We start from the raw sequence: 26,749 nt of genomic DNA on the forward strand, positions 1-26,749 counted from the left end.
GCCAATGGGTGAATATCGCAACGGTACCAACCCACGATATAGCAAGATGCGGTCCATCCTCATCATCAACCCAAACTCCACGGAGCAAATGACCAACGGCCTGAAGCCGCTCGTCGACGCCCTGCAGTTCAAAGACGTTAATCAGCACCACTCACCACACCCACCCAGCAACTAACCACAGCTAAGCAGACCGCTCACGAGTACTTCACCGCGCCCTCCGGCCCCAAGAGCATCAATAACGAAGACGACGCTGCCGAATCGGTGAAACACTGCCTCCCCGCCTTACGCGAACAACTCGCCCGCCACGATGCCTTCCTCGTCGCGTGCTACAGCCAACACCCGCTCGTCCCGCTCCTCAAAGAAGAACCCGCTATAAGAGATACGAGGAAACCTGTCACGGGTATCTTCGAAGCTAGTGTCGGTGCTTCTCTGCAAGCTATCCACCCCGACGAGAAATTCGGCATAGTAAGCACGGGTAAGGTCTGGGAGACTATCCTCACGGATGCTACAATAGCCTTTTTGGGCACGGGCTCAGATGCGGGTAAAAGGTTTGCAGGTGTTGAGACAACGGGACTCAATGCGACGGATCTGCATGATGCGCCGGCGGAGGAGGTGAGGAAGAGGATGAAGGATGCGGTTAAGAGGTTGTTGGGCAAGGGCAAAGTGGGTGCGGTTTGTCTGGGCTGCGCGGGTATGGCGGGGATGGATGAGATGGTTCGCGAGGCTTGTGTGGAGGAGTTGGGGGAGCAGGAGGGGGGGAGGGTGAGGGTTGTGGATGGGGTTATGGCGGGGGTTGCGTGGTTGGATGGGGCTGTTAGGGCGGGGTTCTAGGATGGAATTATGTACAGATAGTAAATGTCTGTTTGTGAAGACTATGGATATACGCTATAAGCTTGTAGAAACCTAATCAAGCGGCAGCGGGTGGGTGCGACATCTCCAGCGCTGGTGCTGACCAAAGGCGGGATGACGTACCCGGAGGCCCACAAGTTCGGACCTTCGATCATTCCACCGATACCACCCAACTGTATGCTTCACGCTTCACTCAAGCCTTGCCAACCACAAACCTCGCGGTCGCCATTTATACTAATAGTTATTCATACACTATCATGCAGTCGCTGCCAAACGAGCTGCTCGCTCAAATCGCCTTGCATCTCGCAGGCCAAGCCCCATCGATCACCAAATTCCACCACGAGCCGTCTTCGCAATTAACGCACTCTGATTCTATACCCCTAAAGACCCTCTCCCTAGTATCATGGAGGTGGAGAAAGGTCGTGCTTCCAATCCTCTTCCAATACGCCCGTATAGCACTGGACAAGGAAGCACTATGGGTACCAATGGATGCGCGACTCGTCGATAGCATGCAGGGAGAGCTATCTAAGTTGAGTAACCACGAGTTCATGATCTACACCAAACTTCGCAGCAAATTCAAGAGTACCTCTGGATCTGCTTTCGAGCCAGCTATGGACGACGTGCTCATCCAATTGTGCCGCATCCAGGATGGAGACGAACACCTTAAGGCGACACTGCGAGCTGCGTGGATCCCGCATCTTTCAAAGGATTTCGACAGATTCACACAATTTGTCACGCAGAACGATTTGAAACGCCACATCAAGAGCTTGGTGGTGCATACAGATCAAGAATACAACCTGTGGCATGTATCCACCGCTCACGACCACATGCTGAGCTCAGTTACCGACATTTGGACGAAGACATTTTCATACCTAGACCCTACACGTCTCATTGTCGCTGCACCACCAAAAACCATGGCCGCACTGGTAGATTCTGCCGTGGGCACCAACGACAACTGGGCTTTCGAGATGAAGATGCACTACATCGAGCTTCTCCAGAAAGAGCCTCCACTTGACAAGACTCCGGATAGCGAACCCCGGTATTCTAGCTGCCAACTCCTGCGACAAAGACCCTGGCACCACCTCGGCTACAACGAAGGCTCTTCCATAACCGTATACAGCACCTACGAATTCCATCTCATGGTGCCGCCCCGCATCCTCGAACTCCTCCTTTACCGTATTGCCAGCTTTGCCAAGAAAACGGAATTCTGCCGCCACTTTACATCGTTTAGCTTCACCGCTGTCTTCCCCCTGCTATCAGGCCTCACGCCCGTACTGTGCGGCATGCACATGATCCCGTCCATCACCAAAGCCACCTTCCAGCTCGCCCCCGGCCCCGAGAACGACCTCCTCAGCGACGCGAGTAAGCGGCGCAAAGCCCAGTCTTCGGATTTCTGGTCTGAGTGGCGCATGGGATACAAACAAATCGCTGATTTTGAGTTTTTTAGGGAGGGGAAGATGGGGGGTGCGAAGAGTGAGTGTAGGACGTTGACGGAGATTGTGAGTAGGGATTGTTATACGGGACAGTTGAGTGATGAGGTTACGGAGGCTGTGGAGGGGGGTTTGAAGGGGGATGTGTTTGGGTGGAAGGGAGACGGGGTGGGGAGGTGGGTTAGGGATCTGGAGGAGAGGGAGGATTTTGTACAAGAAGGAGGCTGAATAAGTGTGGAGCCTGCATCGACGTTGGGTTACTTACTTTGTGTGGTCTTGTGTTGATGTAGACCGGACACCTATTCAGGTTCTTGCATGCACCTTCACGCTACAGCTAAAGTCGTGAGTACAACTCGAATTAGAAATACCCTCCTTCTTACACCCCATATATTCACGTGGTTACTCAGCGAAGACCTCGTCAGAATATTGACACCGCAGTCACATCACCACACGAACGCTTCCATACCCATGTCTTCCTTCCTCCCTTCCCCAGCTCTACTACCCAACACTCTCCTACCTCCCCACCATCATTGTCGAAGCCAACACACCAACATCCAAAAATCCAATGATCGAACCCGTAGCCGCAACAGTCATCATACTCTTCATCCTCGCTCTCATCGCCTACTATCTCCAGCCCCAACAGCCACAACATCAACGCCACTACTACCACCAGGTTAGACGAGCGCGCGGTATGGCTGATCCCCAGCGCCGTGGACGTGCAGATAGTGTGGATCGAGGAGCAGAGATAAGGGGAGGAGGAAGGGATGTGTATAAGCGAGAAAATGAAGAGGGAGAAGGTGAAAATGAAGGCAGAGGAGAGGTGGCGATAGGGGTACGGGAGTTGGGGATGATTGGGAGGGGCGTTGTGGGGAGTAAGATGGGTCTGGAGGGTGGTGGGGATGTTGGGGATGAGAAGAGGCTGGGGGCGAAGGGAACTGGGGAGTGTCATGGAAGGGAGGCGGACGGTGTGAATGCCGCAGCGGATCTCACCAGCCTCGGTGCAAAGCTCGGATATGCGTACGGATACTGCTTCGCAGCTTCCGTTTCCGCCGATTACACGCCTCACCATTCCTGATAGCGACATTCCTTCTACTATCTTACCCTCGCACGACGCAGAGCAGAAGGCTACCCCGGACGACCAATACGTTAACACCCTTGATCAGCAGCGTAGACAACGTGTTCGATTTGACGAGGCGCTTAGAATGCATAGTTATGGTGGGAATCAGTATGTTGGGAGGGTAGTGGACAGGGATGTTTAGAGGAGGGCAGTGGTGAGGAGCGAGGTGGAAGAGGAAGAAGGGGATGTTTGGGGTGGTCGTGTTTGGGAGGCACGGGTGAGTTTAGAACTGGTTGGGTGTATGGTACTGCGGAGTATAGCACATCTCAATTTTGGGGCATTCTACCTGATGAATTAATACTGTTCTCACAACGCTGCGAAAGTACATCTGCTCTGGTCCTGGATTCTCTCCATGTCAGATAATGCAAATGGTTTCTTCTTGGCTATTCTCGAACCAAGTCCTCATTTCTCTGTAGGCTTTGTATCCTTCAGCCCTCATTATCCCAACTCGAAAATATTTATTCGTTTCATCTGCAGGATAAAGTAGCAAAGCCCATAGACTTGGTGCTTCTGCTCCATCATCGTCCTCGATGCGGTAGAGAAGCATTACAACAAGATTTTCCAGTCCTGCCTCTTCATCTTTGTGGAGCCAGTCTGTGATGACATGAATAATATCATCAAAGGTGTCTGTGAGGAAGTGGGTCCAATGGCATGACCACTCGTGATATTTGTCCTTCGGTAACCAATCCGGCATCCGAGCCCTTTTCCCGCGAATTCGAAGAAACCCCCCAGATACCTGTCCATATGGATCATCAGAACTAGTATCAGTGTTAACATCCACTATGACTGACTCTTTGATCATATTTGCGCTGTGACGAGTCATGAACCCCACACCTGGGCACGCCGCCCAGGACCATGAAGGAGCGACGTAATTCCTTTCTTTGATATCGCGTATGCGAGCCTCGAGGCCGCGCGACGGCATACCACCTACGCTGTACCACGTCAATCCGTAGTGCAAATCACCTTTCCAGAGTCCGGCGAGATATTGATCGTGCAGCGCCTCTCCTATAATGCGAGCAAGCCCAGCGATAGCAGGAAGGCGGTCCTTGTCGAACGTCACCGAGCGATGACCATATTGGAAAACTAACCAGTCCCAATACTCGTACAGTTCCGTGGAGGAGATGCGCTTGTCCTTGAATCTAGTGATCATTTCCGAGACTCCTACTGTAGAGTCAGACCTGTCACTGGGAGCTTCATCCCCTTCAGACCATTTGCTTTTAGCACAAGCAAAATGGATTCTCAAGCTCCCGAACATTAGGAGACGAGTAGACATCTCCTTTTCCTGAAACGTCCAGCATCTTTTGTCCCACTTGGATAGTGCCATGTCCAAAGCGTAATATCCGCGGTCCAGGTAGTGACCTGTTCTTGATCGTAGCCGGATTAGGTAAGAACCTTTGATAGCTCTCCTTATCGTTGATTGAAAAGGGATCTCTATCGCTGGGACTCTTTCGAGGAAGGTTTCGTGACATGAATCCGAGTTAAGGTTACAGAAAGTGACAAATGCGTGGGTATATACTAAATTCATTCGGGAGGATTCGCGGGACCAGTCATCTTCGTCGTCTTGTACGATGCACAGAGCATCTATCCATACGTAGCGCAGACCAATCGCCTTTGTAAGAGTGATGGCATCGTTGGTGGTTGGTGTCATGAGCTCGATAGGCAAACCTACATACCTGCGCCCCAGTGATTCTTTCTCGGTCTTGAACTGCAACGCAGCATCTTTTGCATTGCCCCAACAGTAGCTTAAGGCAGCGTACTTGATCTCCTGATCTTTTCTGATTCCAGAGGACAGAACCAAGCGAGGAACAGCAGATGCGTCTTGGCCGACGTCTATGAGCCTTGTAGGCATGAATGAAGATGAAGGCCCAGGATGACATGTTGAAGCGCAGTGGTTGAGCAATTCATGGATCTTGTCGATGTTCCTAGGGTCCAAGCATGAAGGACTAAGCTCGGGTTCAGCTTGTAACCACTCCGAGCAAGCTTTATGCATAGTCAGTTTGAATAATGCAACATTCGTCTGGACAGTACGGCTTACTTGAATTTCCCTCAATAGGGAAAAAAATCTCGATGACTTCGCTGCGCCTGTCCAAGCTGCCCTGATTGTAAATTGCTTCTATCATCAGCCCCTCCACAACTTCACCTTCACCTTGGTGAAGTAAGGAAAGATACGCGACCAAGTTTAGTGAGCCAACATCTATCGACTGAGATTTCGTATATTCCGCAAGTCTCTCCTCTAGTGATTTGCGCAAAACCTGACAGAATGCACAACCGAGCTGAGCAGAACGAGATAGATGAGGCATGTCAGGAAGAATCTCGTCGAGTTTCCAATCGAGGCGAACCAGTCGACAGTTGGGGTTCCAAATTTCTATTGTCCACAACCTACGACGCGTTTCGACTTTAGACTCAGGAAAGGATAGTCGTGCAACGCCATCTCCGCCGATTACTTCCTGGCCTCCAATAGCACCATCGTCAAAGCTGAGAAGGCTGCAGCGCTCGCAGAGCATGTCGGACTTTGGTGTATCGCTCATTGGATCGGCCGTCGTGAACTCCGCCAGAAGGTAGGCATACAATCAGGAAGTAGAAAGAAGGTGAATGAGCAGGATGTACTCTGATTCAGAGATGATCTGGTCAGACGGAACGTTAAAAGCGAAGAGGAGAGGAGCCTAGTGGTTGGTACTGGCACCCAGGTGGTGCTGCGGTGAGGCAGCTGAGCGTTCTTTATAAGACTACCTAGGTAGCCTTACCAGAGGGGCAGTGGCGGCAGTGCAGGTGAGATGATGTCATGATCAGGCTGAACTTCTTCCCCAGCCAGTAAATATGGCAGGCACCGATCAGAATAATAAGCTAGAACGGTTTGAGCACTCTGTACGACCCTGTTATCATCTAATACTTCTAACAAGATTTGTCAGGGTCAAGATGTAGGGCGAAGTATTAATCACGGCTATTGCAACCGTATAGCTACAACATGCCCAGGGATCAACACACTCTTGCAAGCAGATGCCGATAAGCCCTGGAAACAAAAGAGACATCTACCATTCATGAAAGTTGTTTCAAGCTAGTGATCAGTGGCGTATACCGGAGGCCCGTTTCGACAAGGCGCCGAGGTTGCATGTTCCGGGCTTCGCGCTCGAGCTTCAAGTTTTCGCGGGGGACTTTGGGTGTGCACATTGGTGGAGGCGCTGAGGATGCACACTCACACTTGAAGTTGGTATGAAAGCAGAGTCGAAAAGTCGCCGGGTAGACAAACCAAATGGAAAGAGAAGGGCGCGCTTGAGAAATGTAAATAAAGTTGATTCTATCTTGCATGGGTATATAAGTGTAAATGCCAAAAAATCGCGATCCTCCGTTGTCGTGTCGTATATCGTATAACCAGTGAGATCCCCGTTTACCATCTCATGACCCATCATATCATGACCATGTTCCCTGAACAACCAAAACCTCAAATGCCAAAAATCCAAAGATTACTGACAGCCATCTCACCATCTCATCACGTCATACACAACATCTCCTCCCACCCCACCGTCCACCTCACACTCCCCATAACCACAACCAACAACCCCACTCCGGCCGCCACACTCGCACCCGCATAAACATACGCACTCCTCCTCCTCTTCGCCGTATCAATCTCCACAATCCACGTGCTAACTGTCGTTAGACAGCCACAGAACCCATCTTGAATCCCCTGGAGTACCGCACAGCCCACCACACTACCTCCAACCAACCCCGTACTGCTGAGAGGCACATGCTGGAGGTCGTATGCCATGCCCAACACCGCCGTACCGAAGATATTGACGGTGAAAGTGCCGAGTGGGAAGGAGGGTGCAATGGGATTGAGGAAGAGGGAGATGTAGTAGCGGAGGAGACAGCCTGCGGGGGCGAAGACGCATGCGAAGAGGGCTTGGCTGCGCCATGTTGAGTAGGGAGGGAGACACACCATGATGATTGCGCCGAACCATACGCCCCAGCCCAGGATGACAAAAATGGGATCGCAGACACGGCGGGTGAAACGGAAGGGTAGGCTGGGTGTGAAGCGGTCGAGTGCGAGAGCGAGGTGTGCGCCGATGTGGAGGGCGCAGTAACACGTTGCTATTGTTATTATGATGGTGGCTAGGATGGCCATGACGGAGTATCCGCCGTTTCGCGGGACTGTGGTTGTCACAGACGGTGTAGATGTACCTGCAGGATAGGGATGATTGATAGGACTTTTCAAGTCATTCGACAGCGCGAGGAAGATGTCGCGCATGAAACTCGAGAAACTGGTGAACGAGCCGCAGAACCCTGTTGCAAGACCAATGTACACCGGTATCGTCTTCTTGATCTTCCCATGTCGCGCCTTGTGTTGCGAATGTTCGATATCGTTGGCAGGATAATCGGTTGGTTCGGGGAGTTTCTCTTCACCATCATTACTATCACTGCGACTCCCCCATTCGGCAGCGAAGAGACGGCGGTCTTCGGATAGGAAGCCCATTATGAATGTGCCAGCGACATTGGCCCAGAGCTCAGAGAATATGACTGGCGCGCCGGGGTAGAATGTCAGGGCCTGTAGACCCAGACGAGCTAGCGTGCCCCATATGGAGAAGAAAATGAGGTAGGAGATGGTGTACAGTTCCGTGGCACATCTTGATGCTTTTTGCTGCCCAGGGGTGCGCTTGGAGCGCAGGTAGTGCTCTGCGTCGGTGTGGTGATCGTCGTAGCGGTGGGAGCGATCATGCCCATCTTCTTGGACAGGCGACATGCTGGGCAGGGCCGTAATGTCCAGCTGAGACCCTGATGCAGCACCGGGCGCTACTCGTCCGAGTGGAAAAGAGGGTCTTCTCGCTCGGTGTGGATGTGTTTGAGATGCCGGACTACCACCACCAGTATTCTCCCTCTGCGACGCCCTACTCTGCGCTCGCGTTCTGGGTGTGCGCAATGGCGTGGGAAGGTTGGGCGAATGCGCGTTGTCGTTGTAGAGATGGAGCCAGGAGTCTGCTCCTAGGAGGTCGTCGTCGTGCTTGCTCTCGCCGGCTCGTGAGGAAACTGTGCTGAGCGAGCGGTGCTTCCCGGCGTTTTTGTCCCACCGCTTCACGCTGCTGTACGAGTGATTCCGCTGTCGCGTATACGGCACATTGGGTGCAGGCGAGGCGGTCGAGGTAGGCGAGGGCAATGGCTCGCTATCCGCGTGCTCCGAGTGGACTCTCTCGAGGTCGAGGTTGAAGTCGTGCAGGCGGCGCAGGTCGCTGCGGGTTCTTGATCGCGGTTCCGGGCGGTGCGCTGACTCTTCGGAGAGCGTGGAAGAACGCAGCGACGAGCGCTGGTTGTTGAAATGCGACTCGCGCTTGGTGGGGACATCGTCGTCGTCGAGAGCAGCGTTGGCCATAGCTGCCGTCCTGGTCCCGTTTGTGCATGCAGCTTCGATGTGCAATGACGTGCGGGATCCAAGATGAGCAGGCACCCGTAACTTTGTAGTGTATAATTTCAGCTCAAGACGCCGTGTGCAACTTGGAGTAACGCGCCATCATGCTGCTTTCTATGATGCCGGGACAAAAGTGGCGATGCCCGAGAATAAGACAGCACACGTATATCAGCCCTCGTTCGCGTCTCTCCTCCCTCCTGCGCCAAATAAGAAAAGGTCAAATCTCAGTAACCTTTGCTTATGCAAATAATGGGACGAATGGCGCGCGCTTCCTTTTTCTCCGATTGGCAGGGGCTCCCCAGTCTAGCGGCACTGCACCTGCCGAGGCGTGACAAGGTTTCGTGTCACGGAGGCGCCCGACGCCATGGCATCTGTTATCGCCGGCATGTGGGGAGCTAGGCGTGACCACGCGCTTGTCTCATGCACCTTCTTGAATGGACAGTAGGTGTCAAGTTGAACACCGACTATATATTCCAGAATACCAAGACCTGCAATACTACTGTATCTTCTCTACGTAATTACACTGCGAATCCAACATGTCTGGCATCAACTTCCCCAAGAACGCCCACGTCTCAACACACCCATGTCTCCAGGCGAAGCTCTCACAGCTCCGATCCGCGAGCACAGGGTCCAAGGATGCGCAGACCCTGGTGCATGAACTCGCTCTCATGGTCGGCTATGAAGCTCTGGCCGCTGGCCTAAAGGCACAAGAGGCAGGCACGGTACGCTCACCCATTCCATCACATTTACATTCACCCGGTCACATCATGTCACAAAGTGGGGTGTATGCCACGACATATACTCATAGAAGGATTCCCACATCCCCAAATCACCCCCCAACAACCATAGCAGCAATGCTATACCATACCATACCATACCACCTACTAACATGCCGTCTATAGGACAAATCCCCGCTCGGCTACGAATACACCACAACCACCACCTCCCCCACACCGACGTCCATATCGCTCGTCCCCATCCTCCGCTCCGGCCTCTCCATGGTCCCCGCGCTCTCCTCCCTCCTCCCCATGCCCGTACCCGTCCACCACCTCGGTCTCTACCGCGAGAAATCCACCTTACAACCCGTAGAATACTACAACAACCTGCCCTACCACACCCCGCACGCAGCTGGCTCAACCAAGCCCCAACCAGAACTCGCCATTATTGTAGACCCCATCATCGCGACGGGTGCGACGGCACAAGCGGCGATTGACACGCTGAAGGACTGGGGTGTGAAGAGGATTATCGTTGTTGCTATTCTGGCGACGGAGGAGGGGCTACAGAAGGCGTGTGGGGAGTGGGAGGAGGGCGTTGAGGTGTGGGTTGGTGGCTGCGATAAGGGGGTTGATGAGAAGGGCATGATTAAGCCCGGGCTGGGCGATATTGGCGACAGGCTGTTTTTGACGTTGGGAAAATAAGTAAATAAGGGGATATGAATCATGATTGAATGTGATATGGAGCAACTATGGCGAATGCATGCATTCTACAATGTGTTCTGTGGGTCCCTCAATTGGGTTTCCTCTTCTGCATCATTGATTTGGAGTAAATCAAGGCTTCGGAAATGTTGCTCAAGCGCCAGGTTCCATTGAATCAGCGAGGCCCAGGGCGGTTAGGGTTCAGGACCTTGAACATCAGAACATACGCCGTATCATCTGTGTTCAGCTGATGATCGCGCCAGAGCCAATCCCAGTGAACGGAAGACTGGTGTGGTATGCTTTGGGCGACAGTCCAGGCATCTTGTTCAACGCCCAAATCGAAGTCACACATGATGTGGCCTATCCCGGCGGTCATTTGCTGAAGTAGAACTGGGAACCTTTCGTAGAAGTAACCGCGACGGCGTCGCTTTGCAAACCACTCTATTTGCGAAGCTTCCGAGTCTTTGGGCTTGAACGTCAAGTCCATGGCCATCTGCCACGCGGCATCGTGTTGTATAACGTTGTTGAACATGTTGTGCGCAAGCTTGGGATACACAGCTGTGTCTCCTTTGAATACTAGAGTGCATGCACCGGGCGGCATGCCGAGCGATTCCAAGGCGTCATCCTCTATGATCCAGGGTGCGATAGCTTTCGTCACGGACTGGGCTTCTGGTAATACATGAGCTGTGAACCAGTCGTGGAATGAAGGTGGGCTCCAGTTTGGCCAGATCCTCCGGTTACGTTTAGGCTTCGTTTTGCGCTCCTGGCTGCCTTTTCGCACATAAACTCGTCTCTCGTCACGCCAAGGGTATGAATGGTGGGAAGTAGAAGCAGTTTTCCAGATACTGACGTGTCGTTCGATGCGGAGTTTTGGCATATCGATGCAGAATGGTATGAAGCCTCGCATGTGGCACTCCGGATGCGCGATGGAAGTCCGGTTTTCAACAAGGCGGAGACGTTGGATCTGCTTCCGCAGGCCCTGGGGCAGGAAATTGAGGAATCGTATTGCGATGGCTGCGGCCGAGAATGGGTACCTAATGGTATTGGGGTAATCGGTATTCTCCGTAGGAGATCCAGAGATAGACACGGAGTCCATGGAGCCTTTGTTGCGAGGGATCGTCCAAAGTCTTGACTGTAGATTGGTGAGATCCAAGAGGTTGCGAGCTGGTATTTGAGCGCCTGATGGTATCCGCAAGATGTCCATCCACTCTATGTCGTCGTGCGCGAACTCGGGATGCTTTGCGAGCACAGTCAATGTGTGATGGATGAAGTCGCGGTAGATCGATGGAGCTTCTCCCCAGTCATGACCTTTGGAGAACCATGTTTCATCGCGGTTCGAGCGCCAGGCAGAGAGTATGGGCTGAAACTGGGGATAGCATGCAGCTATCTCTTCTTCCGCGGCCTCCGTCAGAAACCCACGGGCCAGTCTGTCGACGACATCCTCCTTGTAAAGTAGGATGTGGCCAATGTCATCGACCCACTGATCGTCACTCTCGCGTGGCGTGTGCACGAAAGCAGCATGGAAAGTCAGATTGACTTCGAATGCGCGACAAAGTAGCTCCTCCAAGATGGTATGACAAGTGAATCCAAGAGACATGTCGTTAGATTCCTGGTTGATGATGGTAAACTTGTGTGCCTTTGCGTCGTATGTGGATTCTGTATCCGGGAGGTAGAGCTCGTATACGATATCTCGGAGTTCTCGTGGTAGATCCATGAAGGATAGATTGAGTCTTTCTGATTCGGTAGCGGCATCCTGATCTGGCGGTACAGTGGGAGAGGATGGGATATTGATATTCTTGACGATGAACATCCAGGCCAGAGCTGAAGATTCATCGAAGGCCATTGTGGTTTCGCCCGTGTGTGGGATATGAATGGGAGTCCAGGTGAATGCTCGAAGACTATGACGAAGCCAGGGATTTATACATTGAGAATTGTTCCAAAGACACGTTGATCTAGTAACTGTGGCCAGAAGACATCCAGGTCGCAGCATGCAACGGTGTTATCACGCTTCGGTTGGGAGTGCTGCCTGGGAATATCCGCAGCTCGTGACCAGACATCCAGCGTATCATTGCGGCTTCTTGTTTAGCTCGAAGTACAATTCCCAGTGGTTTTTACACCCAGGATTGAATGCGCTTCCGCATTGTGTGCATTTGCTTCCGCTGTCCATGTATTCGGTAACGGTCAGTACATGCTTGCACTTCCCGCAAAGCACTGCGCTTTCATCTCTTCGTGTGTAAGGCCAGATATCACACCCATGAGACTCGCATGCATCGTGGCAACTGATACATGCGTAGAACTTCTGGCAGCAGAAATGCTTGATGGCGATGATGTCAAGCGGGGAGTGCCAATGGGAGCATTGCGTTAGCGGTGTGACCGACAAGCCGTGAACAGTGGGAGAGTCTTGCGTTTCGGATGACATTAGGGTACCGGCAATGGTCGTGTGGTGGAATGCGGTGTTAAGGCCGTGCATGTAAAGGATTTCGGCCGGCTGTGAGGCTGAAAGCTAACGAGCGCTGCGGGATGATCAAGTGGGTGACCCCACTCTTTCGTCATCGCTTCATCCAGTCGGAAACACCAAGTAGGTGATGGACACTGTAACCCGTCTTTCTCTTCTCGACACATGTAGATTTGAAGCATACATCATTAGATGTAAATGCCGCAGTGCAACGGCATGGTTTCCGTAGCTGCCTGGCATCGGGTCCCACAGGATGTATAATGAAACGTCGCGACACTTGCCAATTCGCTGAAGAGATTTCCTATTGGATCACCGTCCCCATTGTTTTTCAGTAATGCTTCGCTCAAGCCCGAGTTTTGCCGGATGCTGTTACTGTACAGCACAGCTCAGAGCCCTCAGACGTCACTAGCCCCGCGTCACCCCACTAAGCTGTAAGAAGTGCGTGCTGCTCTTGCTCAACAACAACAACATTCCGTGCCTTCCTCATTCACGACACTCAATCACTATCCCACACCCTTATACCCTAACGTAACATATTTTCACGCAAACACAATCAATCCAACCGCAAACATGGCTCGTCAATTCTTCGTCGGCGGCAACTACAAGATGTGGGTACTTTCACAAGCTGTGAGTGCTTGGAGAAGATGAAGAGAAGCTGACAAGTCTAAAGGAATGGCGACATTCAGACCATCAAGTCGCTCGTCGAGAACCTCAACAAGGCCCAGCTCGATCAGAACACAGGTACGTCGAAACATATTTCCAGCGATCCGAGAGAAGCGCAGAACTTTATCACACCACGAAAAGGACGGAACACTGACATTAGAGACAGAGGTTGTCATCGCACCACCAGCGCTCTACCTCCTCCTCGCACGCGAGCACCTCCGCAAGGGCATCGAGGTCGCGGCGCAAAACGTCTTCGACAAGCCTAACGGTGCCTTCACCGGCGAGATCTCGGCTCAACAACTCAAGGACAGCGGTATCACCTGGGCTATCCTTGGTCACTCTGAGCGTCGCCAGATCCTACAAGAGACTGACGACTTCGTCGCCAGCAAGACAAAGACTGCCATCGACAACGGTCTCAGTGTAATCCTCTGCTGCGGTGAGAGCCTGGAGCAGCGCGAGGCGGGCGAGACCGTCAACGTTGTCACCAAGCAGCTGAAGGCTGTCGCGGACAAGGTCAAGGACTGGAGCAAGATTGTCGTTGCCTACGAGCCCATCTGGTGCGTCAAGGTTATAAAGATAATTTTCATGTTCAATCACTAACGTAGAACAGGGCCATCGGTACCGGCAAGGTCGCAACCACCGAGCAAGCACAAGAAGTCCACGCCGCCCTCCGTGAGTGGCTCAAGAAGGAGGTCTCTGCCGAGGCTGCCGAGAAGACCCGTATCCTGTACGGTGGCAGTGTCTCAGAGAAGAACTGCGCGGAGCTTGCCAAGCAGGCCGACATTGACGGTTTCCTTGTCGGCGGTGCTAGCTTGAAGCCTGCCTTCGTTGACATCATCAACGCCAACCAGGCATGAATGCCTCGAAGCGATGCTCGTCTATAAATGATTGGAGCTTGCTTCGAGAGCGAATGGTTATGATCTTATGAAGTAAAAGAAGACTTGGCTAGGACCTATGTAGATTCAGCAAAATGAACGTGCATGAAGATCATCGCTTTGGGCTCTGCAAGTTTCGTGAACCTTGTGTTTTTGATACATTGTTTGTACAGCGTTTATGAACTCCCCAGGCAGTGTATGTCGTTCACATCCTCTTGGGCATGCCGAAAAAAGTCGGGTCCTTTGACATTCATGTCATAGAGGCAGAGCTCTGGTCGATATGCCGCTACGCCTTGCCATGTTTCTCGCTGGATATCGTCGCGTGTTATATTCGTCTTCCTTCACCTTCAATCCTTCACATGTTGATTTTGCTGCCGTGGAACGGACTCCAGATGCCCCTGACGTTCTCGTTCAGACTCTTCACTGGTCGACCATCCAGCCTCCTGTTCTTCTCTCCTGTGCTGTTCCTTAACATCTCTGCCTTTTCCCTCACACCCTCATTTTGCAGGTTCCTCACACATATTGACCGCTGGGCGCCGTTGATGTAGTTTGCGATAATTACGGGGTGGTGGCGTGGCCGCGGGCTGACGGAGATTTCGATCTGAGGGTTGCGATTGGCGAAGGCGGGGAGAGAGGCTTTGAGGAAGGCGTTCATGCCTTTCGAGGACCCCCACCAGTTGCAGTAGTGGAAGGTGATGGACTTGCACGGCAGGACAAAGGCTCCTACGCCGTTCTGCGGTCGTGATTAGCATTCAGGATGACAAATGTCGGGACAAATGAACCCGCGAAAACATACCTGACCCTTTGCGACCGTCTTGATAGCCGAGAGAGGCATGTTGGCGGGCAATTGCGGTGGTGACGGCGGTGCTTTCACCAATCTCAAAGTCCAAAGTCGGGCCCAGATCTCACGTGCGGTGGTCACAGCCTAGGTTTGCGCTAGTGCGAACTCCGCGTCGCAGCTTCCTCGAACGCCCCAACTCCCAAACATCGACTTTCATCGTCGCGCCCTCCACTCCTCATATTCCAACTATTCCACATCGCCGTCTGGAGCGCATTCCAGAAACAAACTCGCCAACATGACGCATCTACTCCCCCCGATGCTGCTGAACCTGTTCGCCCCGCGGCCGCCGCTGCGCTGGGTCGAGCCTTCCGACCACGCGCCTGAGAAGCGCTGCACGCCCAAGATTGGCGGCATTGGCCAGTACATGGAGGCGCTGAGGGAGTACAAAGACAACGACGGCTACGTGCCCACCGACAGCTGGCTGCAGAAGCGCGATCGCAAGAAGCTCGAAAAGAAGGAGAAACAGGAGTATCTGCTTACCGAAGGGGTCAAGGATTGTACGACATCACCACGCGCGCTCGTTCGCTTGCGTGCGCAATTATTGTTTGCATCACTCACTAACATTATCTAGACAAACCCGTCGAAGATCCCAAAGTACAGGGCGACGCCTTCAAGACGCTGTTCGTTTCTCGCCTATCCTATGGCGTCACCTCCGATGACCTTGAGCGCGAATTCGGTCGCTACGGTCCCATCGAGCGCATTCGGATCGTTGAAGACGTCACCCAGCCCGCCGACGCGCCACCCAAGAAGCGAAAGCGCGGCTATGCTTTTATTGTCTTCGAGCGCGAGAAGGACATGAAGGCTGCATACAAGGAGACAGACGGTATCAAAATCAAGGATCGACGCGTGCTTGTAGATGTCGAGCGCGGCCGCACAGTCTCTGGATGGCGCCCGCGTCGCTTCGGTGGCGGTCTAGGCGGACGAGGCTACACCAAGGGCCCGTCTGCTCGCGGGCCAAGCGGAGGAGGCAGCCAATTTGGAGGACCTCCAGCCGGCCCTGGTGGCTTCGGAGCCCGCGGCGGTGGCTTCGGTGGAGGTTTCGGCGGACGAGGTGGTGGCCGTGGCGGCTTTGGCGGCGGATTCGGGGGTGACCGAGGGGGCTTTGGCGGTGGACGAGGAGGTTTCGGTGGCCGCGGTCGAGGTGACTTTGGTGGTGGTCGCGGAGGTATCGGCTACCAGTCCAACGGCTATGGACCTCCCGATGGCGCCCCTGCTGGTCCCCGTGGTCCACGAGGCGGTGGCTTTGGCGGCGACCGAGGAGGCGGGGGTGGATTTGGAGGCGACCGCGGTGGAGGTGGAGGACGATACGAAGACCGACGCGGCGGCGGTGGTGGTGGCTACGACCGAGGATCCAGCGGCGCTAACAACGAACCGCTCGGCAGCAGAGATCGATACCGCGACCGCGACGGTGGGTACGGTGGTGGAGGCCGCGACGACGGCTCGAGGAAGCGCGGCTACGAAGGCGACAGCTACGACGACCGAAGCCAGCGCCGCAGATACTAGGCCCGCTCGATGGCTCACGTATCTTCTGCAAGGGTTTGTCAAAGGTTACCTCCCCTTTCTTCGCCTCACCCTTTCTCGGCTCTGAGGGTAAGATCGAGTTTGTTCTGCTCTTGACGTTCGACCATTCAACACTGCGTTACAGGTCAGGATGGTAAGGGTTGTCGACGTGTCTCCTCTAGGCTTTCGATCGGTCATCGCATTCGCGTCGACTAGCACTCCACGTCTCGATCTCGACTCTTTGGTAAAGCAAAGGTACAGCGTCACCCTTTAGTCGACTACAGTCACGATCTTCATCACCCCAGGTTTCGCACAGGTTTGGTAGGCCGGAATGGGTAGGGCAAGGTGAACTTTCTTCCGCATGTTTTATTAGCTTTTCTTTCTTTCCAAATTATCTTCCTTGCTCGCGGTTTTTGCCTGGGTAGGTATTAATGTAAGTTACAAGCACGATGGTTCCAGTAGTGCAGAGACGTCAAGGTAAGGTTAACAGGTAAGGAGTTCGACTTCCTCGCTTGGTGATCTTACTGTGATGTGTTAGGTTTAGAAAAGCAACTCTTTTGCCACCTGTGTAGTACGTTCGAGTCCGAGTCTAAGTCTAATGCTTAATGTTCTATAAGAGACTTTCAATATCGACAATTTAGATGAATGAAAGTCTTACTACGCTCTGCTTTCACCACGATCTGATTGCCCTCTTTTTGCAATTGGGCGGAGGGTGCACGGACTTGGGGTGGTACCTCTTGGGTGTATTCCAAGCACCTATATCGGTCTGCTGTTCGCCTTCTTGTCCTGAATCTACTCCTTCTGGAGCACTCAACTCTGTTGTTGTAGTGCAACTACTTTTGAAACTACATCATGGCACGACTGCGCCGTTCAAATCGTGCTAGCAAGCACAACGATCTTATCCTCAAGCCCAAGGACGCTATTAAGAAGAAGCCCGTGGACTGGGTAAAAGACGACGATGGCGAGTTACAACCAATCTTCGCACCAGAGCCTCTGTTTACACCCGAAGAACTGGAACCCTACAGATCGAATCGCGCACTGTTCGATCATAAGAAGAGCTTGCGTAAGCTCGTAAGTTTACCAGATGATGCCATGGAAGTTTCATGCTCAGAGGTGCAGGTTGACCTACCGTTCCCCTTCCTTAAGCTTCCAACCGAACTGCGCGTCGAGATTTACCGCTACGTTCTCGTCCAGAACTATCCCATCTACCTTGTCTACTACAAGACTGTCGGCAAACACCCAACCAAACTAGCGCTCAGTCTCCTGCGTACATGCAGCGCCATGCACGATGAATGCGCTCAGATCCTCTATGGCGAGAATAGATTCGCCTTTTGGAGTCCGTACGACCACCTCGAATTGCTGCGATTCCTCAATCACATCGGACCCGTTAATCGCGGATGGTTGAAGACCGTGACCATAAAACCACCCTTTCTCAATGATGACGAACCGGTACACATGGATGATACTCGTCTTTACGGTAATAATGGCACTATTGCCTACTACCGACACGTCTGCCCGGAGTTTTCAGAGCACACCTTGTGCAGCCAAAGGCAAACCTGGGTTGACTTATGCAAGTCGCTCGTCACCATTCTGGGAAATCTCCCGCGACTCCGCGAGTTGGTTTTCCTAATTCCCCCGGATTGGGAACGGCAAAAATTCCGTGCGGGGTGTGGTTTCTGTTATGAAGACGAGGTGGCTTGGTGGTACTTATCAGAGCTGCTAAGGTTTAAGCGTTCTCTTGAAGTACTCGTCGTTCACGCTGTGGATAAAGATAGGGTTAATAGCCCTTATTATCTGAGGAAGCAAAAGAGACGTACCCGGCTTCTTGCAGATTTCAAGAGTAGATTGGGGATCTGGGATCATCGAATGGTTCTGATCGATGATCCTTTGGCTTGGTGGTCCTCGCCGGACAGGACGGAAGAGGATCCTGATGAGTATCTTCGCAATGTGCGTGATCTTTACGCGTAAACTAAACGTACTTATTAGCCAGCATCACGAGAAATCTGGTGGATACGTTGAGCGTTCTTGTGCCTAGATTATCACGAAGTCTAGAGTAGATAGCTGTAATGTACAAAGCCGCAACGAAGGTTCACGATACCGAGCTTCCATCTCATCTTGCTCATGAATACATTGATGGGTACGTAAGATTTCTGTGTATGGGGGTATCCGAACAGTGATTAAACATTTGTATTGTATAGCAAAGAGTTGAGACTAATCTTCGCAGCGAAGACGATAAAGCTAACTAACATTATCGAAAGGCTGGGTGCTCTTGCGATCGTTCAAGCAGTCAGAATCCCGCTAGGTGTGAGGCAGTAATGCGTTGTCATCGCATCCACGTTCTTCATCGCTCTAAGTCTTCGTATAGATAGCAGCGTTAGCGACACCACAGTGGTTTATTCTTCGGGAAGCCGATGAAGCTTGGCGCATAGTGCTTCCGACGATACTCCTGCCATTCAGTGATCGACTCTCCCTCGAACTGATCGATGATTCTTGCGGGGTCGTATGTACTTCCCGGTAAAGCGTCGTAATGTATGAACGAATCGTGACTGCTGAGATTCTGCAAGATCTGTGGAAGTGCGTCGTAGTCGGCTGCAGCACACAGCCTGCGATCATTCCAGGTAGGGGTGGGTAAGCCTTGGCGCTCGAAGCTCAAGTCTAAAGCGACTTGCCATGCTACGTGTCGCTGTAAGACATCGAAGATCCAACAGACTTGGTCTGGCGCGGATTCGCTGTCTTCGAAAGTTATCTTGAAGGCCCTGCTAGGCATGCCTAGAAGAGGTAATGCCATCGCTTCGACCATCCATTCGGCAACAGTGTTCACTACAGCGCTTGAACACATCATATGTATGCCCCCATGAAACCCCCAAAGTAAATTCCACCACAAATCCACGCGTCGGTGAATCCGCAGTTTCTCGTTCTCCTGACAGAACGGAATCAGACCTCTTACATGACATTCTGGATATGCGACAGACTCGCGGTCTTCGATCAGGTCGACTTGTCTGAGTTCAGAGCGTATTGAAGTTGGGAGAGACTTTAAGAACCGGATGGCGCAACTAGCCGCGGAGACAAGACACCTATCCGGTCCCATAATACAGACAGAGCTATCTCCAGCGAATACGATGCTAACGATCTCCCCGAGCACCTCATCATCCGGGTATTGCCAAGGTTCGAGGTGCGGTAATCTTGGCAGACAAGATGACTTGCTGGAGTGCGGGCTATCCTTCAGGACGTGTAAAGCGAAGTTGACGAAGTCGCGATACACGGAAGGTGGCTCGCCATGACCGTAATTTGTGTGGAACACTGGCATGATCGGGCCATCATTTCTCCACGCCCGCAGAAGAGGAGCAAATTGAGGATAAACGAGACTGATGAACGCTTCTGACTTGTCTGTCAAGCCAGACCGCGCTATCTCGTCAAGTAAACGGTTCTTGTTCCTGTGCAGCTTTCTTAAAGCAGCGCAAAATAACCCTAGATTGTTGCTTGATTCACTCCGCCTTGCGGTACAGAAAGTAACTGTGTTGAGTCGTAAAGCGAGGCCGTGCAGCTCAGCTGCGGCCTGACGACACGCGTACGTCAGTGATAGATCGATGTGTTCGCCGTCCGCCCGCGTCAGTTTGTTCCTGTCGAAGTCGTATTCCAGGCCCGTATCACAAAGGAGGTAATCCTCATAGATCTGATCTCGTAGTTCCCGCGGTAGCCGAAAGAGTGGTGACTGAAGTTGCATATGCGTTGGGCGACTGGGTGAGGCCATGGCCATGGTCGTACAGCGCATGGTTTTGGGTGCTGGAGTCTTGGAGAAAAGCCCTTTGACGCGAGCGAACAGAGGTTCCCAAGGAATGCGGATAACGAGACATCTCTTGATAATAGTGAACAGACATCTCCTGACGTGAAGAAGGACCCCTCTGAATAATGGGAACACAAATATTGCGAAAAGAAAGTACACGATTTCCCTAATGAGAAGCTCCTTGGTAAAGGGGGTCCAATACTCCGTTATCAGCGTAGGTAGGTATTCAGCGATCATCGCTTCGTGGACCCGATAAGTGAGCTGGATATTAGTAAATTCCTTGAAAGTCATGGGGATAGGTGATTGAAAGCAAGTGGACGTGGCGTCTGCTGCAAATAAGTAGCAGAGGCCATGGAAGCCCTCTGACGCTTGAAAGACCACAGTTGTGAGTATGGAGACGACCATTCCAACGAACAGCCCTGACAAACCACCGTTATCGACTTACCAACCCACCAATGTGCACACCCAAAGTATCTCACGAAGACAATTGAAGCTCGAGCGCGAAGCCCGGAAGACCACAGTTGCAAGATCAGCTTTCCACTCGACTGTACCGCATTGGTAATGCAACTGTAGCTGGCTGCTGCCTGAAGGCTCAAATTTGCACGGTACAGTGATAGCGGCAGACCCTTGGGATGACTGGTAATCGAGATTGTACCAAGGTTACATGCCTTCTCACCAGCCGGCTTGTCGTGGGGTTACATAGTCAGACCAATAGCAATGCCTATAATACATGAATCATTGGTCACGCAGAATGCGACGCGTATCTGATGAAGCTTCGTTGGTAGTGGGTAGGTGTCTTTTCGCGGAGACAGCGACGATTAGTACCGAGCCGAGGTGGACGCACTTTACCTCATCAATACTAGTGTGCATTCGGCACCTGGGCACCAGCTGCCCTCCATACTCGCTGCAGTCACCACATGCATTGTCCGTTGCAACACATCTCTGATTCCGCGCTGCGCACCCAAACATCATGAATGCAACCTTTGCTCCGACGAGCGCTGCCTTTGATTCACCGACGTCGCGCACTCTATCCAACCGACGCGTGTCGTTGCACGGCACCAAATCACGCTAGGCGCGAGGCCCCAGGCAGCAGAACCGGGCGCAGGATCCTGAAAGGCAGAGCATGAATTCATGTATTTGTTGATATTCTTTGTCTATGGTCGGAGTTGAAAAAAGACAAACCCCATAAGAACTAGAAGCTTGAGTGAATTCATCGTTGGCTTGTGATGAGAAGAATTCCACCATTCCAGTAGTCCTCTATCCCCCGTTCACCACTCCATCATCACACGCAGCCACTTGAGTACATGCCATGGAGGCAACGGGTACTCGGTTTGGAAGCTATGCGACTGGTGCCTATTCCAACCCTGTTGCCATTGTTGTAACGACCAGCCATGGTGCAGCCTAAGAACGCTCTCGACATCTTCCGGTTGCCCAATGTCAAAATTGCAGCTGATTGGCCCACCTTCGGGTGACATGCTGCGGATCGCAGCTGGAAGCCCTTCGTACTGGTATCCAACGCGAGTTCGTCGCTCATACCAGGAAGGGGTAGGTAAAAGACCTCGAGCATATGCAGCATCGAGAGCAGATTGCCAGGCGACGTCTCGCTGCACGATCTTGAACACTTTCTGGGTGTGCTCGATCGTAGGACTGCCGTCCAATAGTACGCTGAGCGAATCTCGAGGCATCCCAAGTGATGGCAATGCCTGAGCTTCAGCGATCCATGTTCCAACTGCTTTAGTGATCGTCGATGAGTACAAACGGTCATCTTTCATACGATCGGGGGTGTCGCCATCCATGGCGGTTACGTAGTCGATCCGTGATGCAGGCCGTGGCCGAAATACGCTGCTCCACATGTTCACGATACGTTGGACGCGGAGCCGTCGATTGAATTGACACAGAGGAATGAACCCTCTTCCGTGGGACGCTGCATTCACACCTGATTCACATTCCTCCTGAAGTATCACGGTTCGCACTTGGCTGAGGGACGAAGACGGAATTGCGTGTAAAAAACGCAGTGCTACAGACGCCGCCGAATGGCGGTATTCCGGTCTGGGGTAATACATCGGTACTCCCGGTTCGACATCTGCAATGCTTGCGAGCCTGCTGAGTTCGGGGAGATCTGGTATGAGCCAAGGTGCCGGAGAGGTCTCACTGAGAGCTCGCAGGTCGCAGACTTCCCCTGGTTTCCCGGTTCGCGGCATAGGCACCATTTCGTCGTGGAATGCGGGGTGCTTCGATAGCAGGTGGAAAACATATTGAATGAAGTCGTCCCACGTGGATGGTGCTTCTCCGCAATCGAAATCTCGCTTGTGGAAGGCGACGATAGACTGGTGCGGCGTCCAGCCGTCAAATATCTGAGCGAATTGCGGGTATGCGTCGATTGCCCTTTGTACCATGTCGTATGATAGAAGCCGAGGTGTGAGATGTTGTAGCTGGACCTTCTTACGGAACATTAGAGTATACATCGTCATTTGGAATAGGCCGGCTTGCTGTCGCGAGGACTCAGAGAAATGGGTATAAAAGGTGATGGTATTCTGCCCGAGCGCAAGCCCTTGCATTTCGGCTGCAATCTGGCGGCATGTGAGAGCGAGGCCGGTGGAGATGGGAGAACCGTCGGCCTGTAGAAGTCGGTTTGTCTGCGAAGGTGGAGGTTAGTGTATGTCTGACACGCATTCCATCGTCATTGTCATACCTCGAAGTTATGGATGTAGCCACCGTCGACCTGGACATAATGCTCGTAAATGAGGTCTCTCAGCTCGCGTGGAAGGCGCAGCATTGCCGGCAGTGTAGATGCGTGATCGTTCATACGTTCGAGGTGAGAGCCGGCGAGGCCAGGTGTGTCGGAGTGGTTGATAAATTGAGTTGACTCCATTGTGAAGATATTGTGGTGGTCGGTTGCAAGACTGCGAGAGGCAGAGTGGTGTCTTTGTACCTGGACTTGAAACCACGCAGGATTGAAGACATGGTCATCTGGTCAGGCTACGTTGGTCTACCAGAGAGCGCAACGGCACGTAACCGTGGCCTCCCATTTTCGGCCAGCTGCGACAATCCGAAGGCCTCGGTAAGGCCACGATGCGCCATGTTTGTTGCGTGTACCAGGTATAGCTCGCTCGTCTAGGCAGCAGATGTAGGCGCAGGGTTGTTGAAGGGTTGTTGAAGGCAGGTGATGTCGAACACAGGCGTTGGCGGGAAAGTACGCGTCCGGTGCGCGGTTGTGGTTGCTGGAAACAGACACGATGCGGTTCGTTGAGACGCGTCGGTGACGTCAGCGCCGACACACTAAATCGTCTTAGGCAGCCACATCCAACGCGCCAATCAGAAGTCCGACGAAGACATACCTCGACAAACCCATGGATCAATTATGACCTCTTTTCACTGACGACACGTTGCTCGATTCAAGACGAACGATCGAAGAGCCCAGATGGATGCACGCTCCAGTCGGCGTCAATAGCGCACTCTATTCTTCGGCTGGAGCTCGCGCGAACTCAGTTCCGTCTCTGCTGTTCACACGTGTGAGCTAGCTCTCACCGCGGTATACCGAGGTAACATACAGGCTGCAATCAACGCCTGTCACGAAGGATCGAATGCGCCCTTCTGGAGTACCTGACTCACGTCTTTGGAGGCGGCTTTGACAGACTCTGTTGCTGATGAGTCACGCTTGCCCTCCCTCCACATGTATATCTCCATCACGGCAACAACGTGGGACACATCGTTCATAATTACATAAGATATGGGCAATGAAGACCTGCTACCTCTCTGCGACAGACTGTCTTGTGGGTCTCCACCATCTGCAGTCCAACGCGATGCGATATCCACTATGCCGCCTCCGAACCCTCAGCTTCAATCGCGCCTCTTTCGCCTCCCCAGGGAACTTCGAGATCTCATCTACCACCATTACTTGTTCGACGAAGATGGCCTAGTGTATAACTTCGAAACCAACAAGCTCCCTGTCGATTTGTCGTTGACATACACTTGTCGTGCGGCCGCATTCGAGCTTCGAGGCCTTGCTCTGCGGCTTAACAAGGTCGTGTTCTGCACAACCTACCCACATGCCATTCGAACGCATGCATTCCTATTCCACCGAGCGCTGATCGAATTACACCTCGTCAAATTCAAAATACTTAATCTCCTAGCTCCGCGTCTGTTAACTGAAGCGATCCAAAACGAAGTATCCGTCAAATATCCACAATTCTCACGGGTCTTGCCGACACTAGGAGCGCGAGGTGGACGCCCGAACACCTTGGGAGAGCCACCATCGACGTATCGCGATTTTGTTCATTTTACACTGAATCTGTTGTATGATCGCAAACACCACCCCAAATTAGGCGGCAAACGTTCCGAGCGCAAGCGCCGAAGTCTACGAAAAGTGAATCCCGAACCCTGGTCAACGCCCAACGAGGGCAGACTCCCACGTGGTGCAGAGGGAAGGTTTGGTGCTTGCGCCTCGGGCATACACGGTCGCGACCTTGCGGCTACATTCGACCGCGAACTCCAGCAACTGGTCGACATAACCAGAACTCATGATCAGGTCGGGAGTGTGAAACACTGCTTGTCAGCAGCAGCATGCGCAATACGTTTCCTTCGGTCTCTCCGCGTCGAGACGCGTGAGCACGTGCGACAAATTGAACTCATCGAGGACCGAGAGTCTATTTCGTTCCCAGAATGCCATGGCAGGGGCCTGATATCGTTCTGTCGTGACCACCCAAAGTTGCGCGTACATAGGCGTATCAGTCTCTGGAGAAACGCGTTCCCCGTAACCACTGTAATACGGTACCAGTTAGGCGGGCGAGACTCAGAAGAGGATCGACTGAGCTCCAGCCACGTATCAAGGGCAGTTGCGAAGTGGATGGCAGAAGCATCTATATTACCCTCCCTGGGTATGCCCGAGGGCTCTTTCAAGCTAACCTTTGAATGCGACTCCGCCCCCGCAGAGACTACACAGGTCTTCAACATTCTCCAGCGAGATGCCGCATGGCAGACTGCCTTGGATCTCAGTTATGCACGGCATATTCTACCGCAGCCAAGCTGGCGCGAGCGCAGACTCCGCAAGGCATACTTATACGAGACCTTTCCGGAGGTCCTGGAGCAAGTTACCAACGGTGAGCACCCTCTTATCCATTGCGACTTCCACCCAGGCATGGTGTGCGATCCGGAGGAAATCATCCGCGAGCGGAGGGGCGACTCACGGGAACAATGGCATGCAGCCTGGCTCGATCATACGCCTCGCGAGTTTCAAACACCCGCCAACATGCCGCCGTGGCACGTACTCCGCGCTGGCTTTTTAGTTTGGGACGTTTGGGGAAGAGCGCTACTTAACGGTTGAGGCTGCGATCGTTCCAGTATAGCTTACGTTGTTACCACCACTTCATAGCCGAGCTTCAATCAGCTGCGCCCTTCGGAATCTTGACAGGCAACACCACCATCAACATGAGCAACATCAATCTGGCAGCATGCATGCGCTCGCCAACAGTCTCGCAGCCAGGTTTAACATAACGTATCGGATCCATGAAACCTGTGATTCGGCCAATTCAGGAAGCTTTATCCTAACCGTTATCCAAATCCCGTGTGCGAGCGCGCCCACCGTGCGAGAACCATGGTTTTGTCGAGAGAGTATGATTCGCCGCCTTTCAATGGCGCAATGTGACGCACGCATGGTTGCGCGGTGGTGACTCGACATTCACTGCAGCAACTGAGCTGTGAATGAGAGTTGCGAATTGAAGGGACTGCGACCGGGCGGGCCAGTATATATACTTTCTGTAATATGTCAGTGTAGGACAATAACCATTCCCACGAACCAAGTAAACCACTATCATTGAACGCTCACCACATTCAGATCTTATACTTCCCCTCAACCCTGCGTTCACTCACTCAAATCATAATACCCGCAGCGAAGCAGACTAGTCATCAAGTCACCACGATGTCCTCCAGCGTGCCTACCACCGCGGTCCAAGGCCCGCCGTCAGACCTCAAGGACTTCCTCAACCAAACCAACAACGCCGGTCTACACGCCTCCGAGTCGAGCGCCAACAACAGCGAAGACACCTGGGACGTCGTAGACAAAGACGAAGCGCTGCACGAGCAGGACAAGGCCGAGTGGGAAATCGTCGGCAAGACGGCGGCTGAGAAGCAAAAGCAGGAGGCGGAGCGCAAGGAGCGGATGGAGAAGCAGAAAGAGGAGCGCAAGGCTGAGAAGCGTAAGGAGAAGCTGAAGGAGCGCATGGAGCGTATGAAGGGTGTCTCGTACGCTGAGGCTGCTGGTAAGGCTGTTAGGAAGTTCTAGTATGGACGGCGGGTGTGGGAAGGTCATGGATGGGCATGCTGGTTGTGGAAGTGAACGGCAGGTGTGAGAAGTTCACAGACGGGCATGCTGAATGTGGAATTGGGTATCTTCATCTCGCAGCCTGTGCACCGTATATGCCCCAACC

General features: G+C 52.8%; 9 protein-coding genes across 9 annotated transcripts; 6 read left to right on the top strand and 3 right to left on the bottom strand.

Moving 5' to 3' along the window:
* Positions 1–4: 4 nt before the first annotated feature.
* Positions 5–831, top strand: J4E92_002277 (uncharacterized protein; the record flags this gene model as incomplete). The annotated part of the gene is made up of 2 exons (XM_051493682.1): positions 5–8; positions 182–831. 2 exons carry the CDS (start codon positions 5–7, stop codon positions 829–831), a joined length of 654 nt encoding a protein of 217 aa, XP_051356913.1.
* A 275-nt stretch (positions 832–1,106) lies between these two features.
* J4E92_002278 (uncharacterized protein) lies at positions 1,107–2,507 on the top strand (the record flags this gene model as incomplete). Its single annotated transcript, XM_051493683.1, has 1 exon — positions 1,107–2,507. The coding sequence occupies one exon, from the start codon at positions 1,107–1,109 to the stop codon at positions 2,505–2,507; it is 1,401 nt and encodes a 466-aa protein (XP_051356914.1).
* A 4,376-nt stretch (positions 2,508–6,883) lies between these two features.
* On the bottom strand, positions 6,884–8,755 carry J4E92_002279 (uncharacterized protein; the record flags this gene model as incomplete). Its single annotated transcript, XM_051493684.1, has 1 exon — positions 6,884–8,755. One exon carries the CDS (start codon positions 8,753–8,755, stop codon positions 6,884–6,886), a length of 1,872 nt encoding a protein of 623 aa, XP_051356915.1.
* Positions 8,756–9,327: 572 nt separating this feature from the next.
* J4E92_002280 (uncharacterized protein) lies at positions 9,328–10,209 on the top strand (the record flags this gene model as incomplete). The annotated part of the gene is made up of 2 exons (XM_051493685.1): positions 9,328–9,513; positions 9,694–10,209. 2 exons carry the CDS (start codon positions 9,328–9,330, stop codon positions 10,207–10,209), a joined length of 702 nt encoding a protein of 233 aa, XP_051356916.1.
* Positions 10,210–10,381: 172 nt separating this feature from the next.
* Positions 10,382–12,049, bottom strand: J4E92_002281 (uncharacterized protein; the record flags this gene model as incomplete). Its single annotated transcript, XM_051493686.1, has 1 exon — positions 10,382–12,049. The coding sequence occupies one exon, from the start codon at positions 12,047–12,049 to the stop codon at positions 10,382–10,384; it is 1,668 nt and encodes a 555-aa protein (XP_051356917.1).
* A 1,182-nt stretch (positions 12,050–13,231) lies between these two features.
* On the top strand, positions 13,232–14,181 carry J4E92_002282 (uncharacterized protein; the record flags this gene model as incomplete). The annotated part of the gene is made up of 4 exons (XM_051493687.1): positions 13,232–13,269; positions 13,332–13,402; positions 13,491–13,881; positions 13,935–14,181. The coding sequence occupies 4 exons, from the start codon at positions 13,232–13,234 to the stop codon at positions 14,179–14,181; spliced, it is 747 nt and encodes a 248-aa protein (XP_051356918.1).
* Positions 14,182–14,554: 373 nt separating this feature from the next.
* On the bottom strand, positions 14,555–15,034 carry J4E92_002283 (uncharacterized protein; the record flags this gene model as incomplete). The annotated part of the gene is made up of 2 exons (XM_051493688.1): positions 14,555–14,932; positions 14,996–15,034. 2 exons carry the CDS (start codon positions 15,032–15,034, stop codon positions 14,555–14,557), a joined length of 417 nt encoding a protein of 138 aa, XP_051356919.1.
* Positions 15,035–15,275: 241 nt separating this feature from the next.
* On the top strand, positions 15,276–16,543 carry J4E92_002284 (uncharacterized protein; the record flags this gene model as incomplete). Its single annotated transcript, XM_051493689.1, has 2 exons — positions 15,276–15,537; positions 15,612–16,543. The coding sequence occupies 2 exons, from the start codon at positions 15,276–15,278 to the stop codon at positions 16,541–16,543; spliced, it is 1,194 nt and encodes a 397-aa protein (XP_051356920.1).
* Positions 16,544–26,085: 9,542 nt separating this feature from the next.
* Positions 26,086–26,604, top strand: J4E92_002285 (uncharacterized protein; the record flags this gene model as incomplete). Its single annotated transcript, XM_051493690.1, has 2 exons — positions 26,086–26,093; positions 26,253–26,604. The coding sequence occupies 2 exons, from the start codon at positions 26,086–26,088 to the stop codon at positions 26,602–26,604; spliced, it is 360 nt and encodes a 119-aa protein (XP_051356921.1).
* Between the last annotated feature and the right edge of the window lie 145 nt (positions 26,605–26,749).

Source organism: Alternaria infectoria, assembly GCF_024043175.1.
Source record: "Alternaria infectoria strain BMP 0036 chromosome Unknown scaffold_2, whole genome shotgun sequence".
Taxonomy (NCBI): Eukaryota; Fungi; Ascomycota; class Dothideomycetes; order Pleosporales; family Pleosporaceae; genus Alternaria; species Alternaria infectoria.